The sequence below is a fragment of the Acromyrmex echinatior genome, chromosome 7, assembly GCF_024713525.1.
Source record: "Acromyrmex echinatior isolate Ae372 chromosome 7, ASM2471352v2, whole genome shotgun sequence".
Lineage (NCBI taxonomy): Eukaryota > Metazoa > Arthropoda > Insecta > Hymenoptera > Formicidae > Acromyrmex > Acromyrmex echinatior.
In genome coordinates, this window is record NC_141858.1 from 10,570,048 (window position 1) to 10,578,993 (window position 8,946).

Here is an 8,946-nt window from a genome sequence, read left to right on the forward strand (position 1 = left end):
ATCTCAGTTCTTATGTTTACTGAATATATTTTAATATTTTTGTTATATATTAATTAAAAAATCAACTAGTGTGCTATATAGATATTTTTTGTATTAAATTAATAGAAAATATTATTAAAAATTAAATTGATTTTACATAATCTATAATTCACATTTCAGGATAGGAATCTATTCATAAAGTTACATGCCTATATTTTGACGCGTTTTTTAATACTTACGTATTTATAAGTCTTCAAAGATTTTTAATTTGTTGTATTAATTCAAAACTAATACTATATTTCGATGTATCTTTTAATTAATGTGTATGGATTTATGAGTCTTCAATCATTTTTGTGTATTAACAGTATAAGTAAAATTGAATCAAATTCTATCCCGAATTTTAACACAAATTATAGATCTATAATTAATCTGAAATAAAGCTTGGGCAATTATGATTATTCAAAATCACATCAATTATGGTAATGAGATGAGGACATAGGAAATTGCAAGGAGAAGAAGTATAACATGTGATACATATTTATGGAAAAACTTTTAATCCTATTATAACCACTGTTTTGTAATGAAGATGATAATGTTGTCATTGTGAGGATTCACTCCTGCGACAAGGAAATAATTTATAGTACATATATAAACACTTGAGTTGCATGTATATCAATTTTTTCCTGATACAGTAAACTTCGTTACCACAGTAAATTAATCTTCTTCTTATTTAATATAAATTTCTACGATTTCTGCTTTTCTTTCTTCGCCTGCTCCGCCAGTGCTTCTAATCGATCATGTTCCGCGATTAAAGCATTCACTTCATTCGCTGGCAATATTTTCGTTTTTGTTTTACCATCTTCACGTGTCAGTATTGCCATTTCCACTGTAAGTAAAAGAAGTGAACATACGTCAACTTTGTTACAAACTATCACAAAATGTGTCCTAATAAGAAATTTGATTCGACGCACTAATATTAAAACTATTGTTGTATACATTTTTATGTTAATACAGATTGATATAAAAATATATAATATAAATATAGAAATGGGTTAAAACTTCAATACATTTTATTCTATCATTAGGTAAAGTATATTTCACAATTCCAAATATTTATATTTCACTGCGTCCAATTGAATTTATTAAAAAAACTATGTTTACAATCTCATCAACTTATGTCCACTTTTATGAATGAAGAGTAACTTTAATCTAGTTTAATTTTCTATCTTCTTTAAAAAAAAGATATTAAATTAAATCAAAATTGAAATTAATCTACATTCGTAGAAATAGAGATTAAAATCAATTACTCTAATTTAGATTTAAATAAAAATTTACCCTTTTCAGCTGTGAGTTTATTCATGTCTAACGTTTTAGAGAGCACTTTGATAGCAAGTGCCATTGCGTCTTTCAGAGTTGTCTCGCCCTCTTTATATTCCTGTTTTAAAGACGACACAGCTGCTGCTGAATTATTCCCAATACATGTTGCTTTCCAGCCACCATAGTTTCCGCTAGGATCTGACTGATACAACTGATAGCCATAGTATTTGTCCCATCCCATGTATAAGATAGATACACCAAAGGGTCTCTTTCCACCATATTGAGTATATGCCTGTTTAACATCACATAACCACGAGACAAGCTGCTCGCAAGGTATAGCTTCGCCATACTGAAGAAGATATCTCTGCGCGATAAGGCGTAACTCATTCGTCAAGACATTCGCGTCCGAAGTTATACCAGCCACTGAACAAACTATATCGTCGTTCAACTTGTAGATTTTTTCGGAGAAGAATACCTCGTCCAGCAACTTATTGGTGTTACGTTTCTCAGCTGCCAGTAGAATACCGTCATTTGCTAATATACCTAGGCAAGTACCGGCATGGCTTATAGCCTCCATAGCATATTCGACTTGGTACAGTCTTCCTTCTGGCGAGAAAATTGTGGTACGTGTATCATATCTACGTGCCTGTAAAATATATGACAAGGTATAGCTAAAAAATATTGAGTCAATTGCGATGAACAGTTTAGAATTTTAAAATTTCTATCAAAATTTCTATTAAAGTTTCAATTTTTATTTTATCCCAAATATAAGCGAGTAATATGTGTAAAATAAAATCATTATATTCATCAAAAGAGTCACTTTTAAGTAAAAGAAAGTCTCTAATGTGTATATTCTTTTATATTTTACTGAGTATCAGAACTTTAAATCAAATAGATTGACTTGATTTCAACATTCTATGCATCAAATATGTGCCATATTAACAATAATTACACTTATGATCCGTTTATATTTTAAAATTATGATAAATGTTAGTCTTGATGACAATGCATTTCCCGCATAACCTAGAAGCAACAACAGTATCCAAGGTATTTCGAAGAGTTGACTTCAGAACTGAATAAATGTAATATTGAGTTGCAATGAGACTCGTCAACCTTACCATTTTGAAAGTAGTTTTATGTTATTAAAATGTCTATCAATCGTATCAAGGAAATGCCGCTCACAAGTTCAACAGTACACGACAACTGAATCTGACACTTCAACTCGAAGAATGATTAGCAGGTTAATCGGTACGATTGGTAGTTTTCGATTACTCGAAAGTCGCTATGAAAAATCGACAAGTATCGCTATGGTAAAAATCTTAAAATCGATAAATACCGCGATAATACAAAATAAACAATGCAATCATTTATTTTTCAAACATACAATTTTATCTCATTTTCTTCACTATTCATATTTTACAACTTATGAAAGTGGGCAAAGACTTCAAGATGCAAAGAGGATGGATTAAATATTTTTTACTTGTACATAATAATACTCTTCAATAATATGTACCATTAAAGTTTATTTTTTTATTAGATCCAACATGAATAGAAAATAAGATGCTTATAGAAGCTAACAAACATTCAGATTACTTAGAGATCCAAGATATATATGTAAGCCATCTATAAGGTAGATATTTTGTATAGTTATACAAATATTAATCAGTAACGTTGCAGTAATCGAACTAAAGATGCAACTTTCTTTTTCTTCATCATAATCTTAAATTTAACAGATATATATAATAGAGAGAAGCAACTTTATAATATTTTGGCTGTGATCGAGTTGGATGTTTAGCGCTTTTTCAGTACTTCTATATTTTATGTCTAATGAACAATAAAGACAAAATGATAATTACAAACGCTTAAAGCACATAAGCATCCAAATCGAGCGCAGCCCTTTATATAAACACCGATATAGATTTATATAAACATCTATACATGTTTGTTAACTGTTTTCTATTATATACAGGATGTTTTGGGCAATAGATGAGAAAAAAAAAGAAATAATTTTAGATGATAAAATAAGATGATAAAATCAAAAGAATAATTTTATGTCTTGATTAAATTATAAATGTTTAAATATTTACATAAGTGTCTGAAGTACGTATAAACAGACATGTATAATTAAAAGAAGTCTCCATCAAAATTCTGATATTTGTCATTATGAATGTTTAAAGTAATACTTGAACATTCATAAATAGAACATACTATAAATTTATTGACTTATTTTATCATTTAGAATATCTATTTATAATCCTATCTGTTGCCGAACATCCTGGCAAGCTCTTTTTTGGAACACATATAGGCCTTTCTTATTTGTACATACATGTATACACAAGAAACTAGATATTTGTCAGTAATTAAGAGTTCACAGCATCATTTTTTAGTAATTTTTAGTAATACTGTAGTAGTATGTTTGGTATCTATAATACCTATACTATTACTATAATAAAAATTATATGGAACATATAGTGACTGTTTAAAAGAAACGATTATTATGTTGCTCCAAACGATACATAATTGTTATCAATTGTCATCAATGTGAGAAATAATTACTTTCTCAAAGCCATCTGATCACGAAGTTCTTTCAGGTCTTTCAGTTGTTGACTCACTCGTGCGCTCTCCACGGCAGCAGTACTCTGAATATCGTTTAAATAAGCTAATCGTTCAGTGAATTGATTGAATATCTCGTCCAGTACTGGTCCTTTTTCATCAAAATTTTTAGTAATTTGATCAGTCTTCACAGTCATAGATTGTTCCTTAGCACTTGATTCATCTTTCAATAAAGCTAGAAATGTATCAGTAACTCGTTCATTAGACACACTCGAAGTGTTTGCAATGCATTCGTCTCTTGCTTTCTTCATATCAATATTGAATCGTTTCGAAGTTGTATTCATTTCAGTTTTTTTACTTTCTACTTTTGTTTGTTTCTTTTGATTTCGATTAGAAATTGAAAAATTTCCATTTTCTCTGGTAACTTGTTGGAAATAATCTTTTAAGGAAATTGCCTAAAAATAAGTAATTAAAAGATTGAAAAAGAATATACTTATATCACTCATTACAATCATTACTATTTACAATCAAGTTTAATCAAATGTTTATATATGTAAAAATAACGTAATATATTACCGAGTCAGTGTTACGTAGAGACTGTTCTAATTGCTTAATCTCGTCATCTTTAGGAGCTAATTCATCATATAACATTCTGTGGAATGAACTATTATGAAAGTTAGGAATAAAGTTAACACGAGCACTTGCATTATGATCATCATCGCAATCGTGTTTTTCATCTTCATGTATTTTCATTTCATCAAAATCTTTTTGTAAAATGCCTGTGGACGCTGCAGTAGCTTGTGTCGCTGCAGTAGCTTGTGACGCTGCAGTAGCTTGTGACGCTGCAGTATCTTTTGATGATTCAATAGCGTAGTAACGAGGAGGACGTAATGGACGTAATGGTGCCTCATGAGTCTGAAATTACAACAGAAAGAATACTTATATAATTATATCAATATAGTATAATCACAACGTATTTATTTAATGTTCAACTATAAAAATAGATTATTTGGAATAGATTATTAGCATATTAATAATATAAATATAAGCATATTAATAATATAATATAAATATTTTTCTTTCTAAATTGTAGATTTTTTTCTTTTCTAAATTGTAAAAAACTTGAACTTCCTCTATCAAGTCGCCGTAAAGATTCATTTGCATTCTATGCACTTCAAACAGGACACTTTAAAACTTAAGTGTAAATTTCACAATTATAGTTGAAGATTAAATACATATATTCAAAGATTGTTATATTAAGTTTGCATGAAATATATTTTACTACGTTCACAGACTCTAAGACTGCACTCATAGAATGAAACCCTTTGAGATTTGCTATACGCATTCGTTCGTTGTCTCTAAATTTCTTTTTCTCTGCTTTTGACAATCCAGACACACATCGAATCACAGGTTTTTTTGCCGAAACTTCCATCGGATCGTAACGCGGAACTTCTGGGTCCTGTCAAACAAAATATACAAGTTATGTAAATCAGTATCAGTTTACATTAGCTAATTGTTACTTATGTTTCACACCTCTTCCCAATTTTCATTTAAGTACACACTACCACCAGCTACAGGAGGATCTGGATCTCTTACTTCAACATTTCCAATATCCATATCTGCCACTCTTCCAATACTAGAACACATTTCAATGTGTTCCTACAAGATTGAATAAAATTGATGTTAATAACAGGAAGAACAGAAAAATCTTTCAAGATATGCAACTTTTAAACATATTACAATAAATTTGAATATATGTACCCTGAGAAAGTTCTGGTCTACAATGTGAGTTTTGTCCAATGGACACTCTACCATATTTTCCTTTTTATTATGTTTCTTGCATTTCGATATATGATTCATAAGTTTATATTTGCGAATACGATGCGCTGGATTGTAGGGACAAGAAACTATGATGTCTGCGTCTGCCATTTTTAGAATTTAATTCTATAAATTATAATATCAATTATTAAAAAGCCATTGTATTTTTTTCGTCATTATCAGTACAATAAAATTTATTGCTAAATATAAGAGAAGAGACAAGAGACCTAGAAGAAACAAAACATTTGAAAAAAAGCTGTGTTATTGACAATTTTGAAGGTAAAATGGCAGAATTCTCAGTCTGTTATTCTTAGATTTGGAACAGTATAGTGGTTATAAAATTATCTATTTCAATAGCAAGTTTTTTATGAAATAATTAAAGCATTCAATATGAATCAGAAAATAAATTGATCCCTTTTCAAAAAAAATTTCACAAACATTTGATGATCAAAGAAGAACATGTATCCTTATTTTTATATATTGCTAATAACAAGCTAAGTTAACATAACAAAATTAGTTTCTTAACCTTCGTCAGCAAGGTGAAAATTTCATCCTTTTTTTGTAATCTGATTTTCGAACTTCAGTATAGAATATTATTCTAGTTTCATATTATTCTAAATTGTATAAAAATCTGAAAAAATTCCTACATACTTGTAAACGCTTTAACGAGTTTTTACTATAATAGAAGTTAAATTTCACTTTTTTTTTATTTTTTACAGATTTAAATTTAACTATCAGAATCCACAATCAAAAAATCAACTGTACTTTTAAAGTCCCGTATTGCCAGTGGAAAGTTAAATAATCAACTAAATAATTATATATTCAAACAATATCTAGTTTTGTCTTCTTTATCAGTAAATCATTACATATTGCAGCTTGTATGAATATGTTCATCTAACAAGAATTTCACGTTTAGTTGCCTAATCATTATGAACCAAACAAAATTTATTTAGTTAATAAAAGAAATGCGTCGTCGAGGTATCGTTCGTCGTACACGCAATAAAGAACTTCCTTCTTTTTTCTTTATATCAAATTTTTTACTTACCAAATCATAACAAAACACCAACACAATTTTTTCTTCTTCTGTCCCTGGATGTCCGATTCTCAATACAATTAAATTTTTCCCTACTAGTTATTAACTCAATTCAAAACATTAATGGCGAATGTTTTCACCTCGATCGATTTCCAATAACAATCAGATAACCAATTAACACGTATCTTTCTACCACTCTAACAAATCAGTGTCCACTTATACCTAATACGTATTTTGGCCTCTTTCGGCAGATTCCACGATATCGTACTGATAAATGATGCTGCTATTAGATGCTATGTGCCATTCTTTGGTGAAAATAGAAGCAATGAAAAATCAAGATTATGATGTGATGTCGCAAGTGTATACAGTAATGCAACTCTCCTGTTGGTCAAAATGGAGTGTGCATGTGAAAAATAAGTAAGTTGCCCCGTCTCTTTTCCTCCTTTTTTATTGTTCTCTTTCTCTTTCTCTCTCTATTTAAATAAACGTTTTAAATAAGCGTCAATGTTCCACTTAAATAATTGTCTTTCAAGCATACATGGTTCAGAGTAGAAATTTAGAGGAAAGTATTATGTGTATTGTCTATTTGACGAAATGTGTGAGAAATCTCGAGAGATTGGTCTAATTTTTGTGAAAAAGTGATAAAATGAAAAAGTGAACAAAAGTAACATAGAAAACCGAGAAAGAGAGATTTCTTTTTATTTATTGTATTTTAAACTTATTTTTTGAATATATATATGTATATAAATTTCTTTTATATCAGCTTTCTCATAATATTTTCATAGATATATATAATTATTTAATATTTCTTTATACAAATATACATTTTTAAGTTAATTTAATATCTTTCCTAATTTTTCTATATTTTTTCTTTATTATTCAATATACAATATTTACAATTTATTTTTATTAATTTTCATAAAGTTTAAATTTCATTGCAATATTAGGTTTATTCGCATGCTCCAATTTCCTACAATAGCACTTACTCACTTCAACGAATTCGTTAGATTGCGATGCGAATAAATCTAGTGAGTTTTGCGAGGAATTTTGACAGAGTGAAAAAAGGATGAAAAGAAAAAGAAGTTTAGGTGGTAACCGTGGCAACGCTAAATAATTTACTAATTTCACGCATGCGCACTCCATTTTGGCCAACACTAAAGGCTTAAACACAATAGCCATCCAATCAGAGCTCTAGGATATAATATCGAACTTACACATCAGAGCTCTGATTGGATGGCTCGTTATTCTCTGTTGCTTATGCCTATTATCTGTGCCTATTGTGTTTACATGATTGGGACTGTGGCTGTGGTCAAAATCTCGTTACAAGTTTGAAGTGTTTGATGGACCAATTAGAAGAAAGAATTTTTACAAACTGACCAATTAAAAAACGCTTTAAAGTGTTTGCAACATCGCGTTGACCTTACCTTATATTAGGTCATCTAAAAAGTATCCGCGGTTTTTTCACTAGATGTGTTGATGGCATATCTAGTGACAAAGTACCGCGGATATTTTTTAGATGACCCAATATACTGTAACTGGAAGCGTGAGAAAAAAGAGGGAAAAAATCAAGATCATTGTGTACAACCAACGGAACGACGAATAGGAACAGGAAATAACAGATTTCAATCTATCCAATAACTTTGTATATCGGAATACAAACCTTTGAACAATCTGGCAACAAGTGACTTCTAGCGGGAAAACTAGTGCAACACTGGCGCAATTGAATGTAAATCGGTTTACATATTTTCAGTATTAATAAATAAGTTAATCCTTTTAAGATTATGAGGTTATCGTTTAATGAGTATTTAATTACACATTCTTTGTTATATAATAACAAAAAATATGTAATTAAATGACTAAATTATTTATTAATATTTAAAAAATGTGGGAATTGATTCGTATTTAATTTATTGTACTCTTGTATGTACCAGTGTTACACTTATACATATATAGTTTCTCCAGGAAAACGCTATTCATATCACTCCATCATTGTTGTTTACGGACGTTAAATAAAAATGACATATAGCGACGGATTAAGCATTTTGTCGCTGCTAAACATCAACATTTAGCCGTCCCTTCATTATAAATAATTTATAAATTTGATTAAAAAAAAATGGATTAAAAAAATACCCCCATGTTAGTCAAAACATTCAATATTTCTTACTAACAATAAAAGTAATATAAATATATTTTTAACTGTATACTTAAAATATCCTTTCTGATAAAATGTACTCAATGTAACTCGT

The 8,946-nt window shown here is 29.3% G+C and overlaps 2 protein-coding genes across 3 annotated transcripts; both read right to left on the minus strand.

Annotated features, from left to right (window-relative positions):
* Nucleotides 1-516: 516 nt before the first annotated feature.
* Nucleotides 517-2,567, minus strand: Prosalpha3 (proteasome alpha3 subunit). Its single transcript, XM_087407880.1, has 3 exons — nucleotides 2,415-2,567; nucleotides 1,315-1,942; nucleotides 517-865 (listed from the first exon to the last, which is right to left on the minus strand). Exons 1-3 carry the CDS (start codon nucleotides 2,415-2,417, stop codon nucleotides 723-725), a joined length of 774 nt encoding a protein of 257 aa, XP_087264006.1. The 5' UTR covers nucleotides 2,418-2,567; the 3' UTR covers nucleotides 517-722.
* Nucleotides 2,568-2,799: 232 nt separating this feature from the next.
* LOC105154596 (proteasome alpha3 subunit) lies at nucleotides 2,800-7,075 on the minus strand. 2 transcript variants are annotated; one of them, XM_087407865.1, is made up of 6 exons: nucleotides 6,713-7,075; nucleotides 5,611-5,793; nucleotides 5,383-5,508; nucleotides 5,135-5,308; nucleotides 4,426-4,764; nucleotides 2,800-4,304 (listed from the first exon to the last, which is right to left on the minus strand). In XM_087407865.1, the coding sequence occupies exons 2-6, from the start codon at nucleotides 5,776-5,778 to the stop codon at nucleotides 3,849-3,851; spliced, it is 1,263 nt and encodes a 420-aa protein (XP_087263991.1). In that variant the 5' UTR covers nucleotides 5,779-5,793; nucleotides 6,713-7,075; the 3' UTR covers nucleotides 2,800-3,848. The 2 variants fall into 2 exon arrangements, with proteins under 2 accessions (XP_087263991.1, XP_087263990.1); XM_087407864.1 differs by having other exon boundaries at nucleotides 5,132-5,308; nucleotides 6,713-7,074.
* Nucleotides 7,076-8,946: the final 1,871 nt, after the last annotated feature.

Bases quoted from the DNA above. Each gene is read 5' to 3' on its own strand.
- Prosalpha3 (XM_087407880.1), bottom strand. The intron at 866-1,314 runs GTAAATTTTTAT...TTTTACTTACAG, and splicing joins TAAACTCACAGCTGAAAAGG to TGGAAATGGCAATACTGACA.
- LOC105154596 (XM_087407864.1), bottom strand. From the start codon at position 5,778: ATGGCAGACGCAGACATCATAGTTTCTTGTCCCTACAATCCAGCGCAT. The intron at 5,309-5,382 runs GTGTGAAACATA...TTTGTTTGACAG, and splicing joins TAAATGAAAATTGGGAAGAG to GACCCAGAAGTTCCGCGTTA. The intron at 4,305-4,425 runs GTAATATATTAC...ACTTATTTTTAG, and splicing joins CTCTACGTAACACTGACTCG to GCAATTTCCTTAAAAGATTA.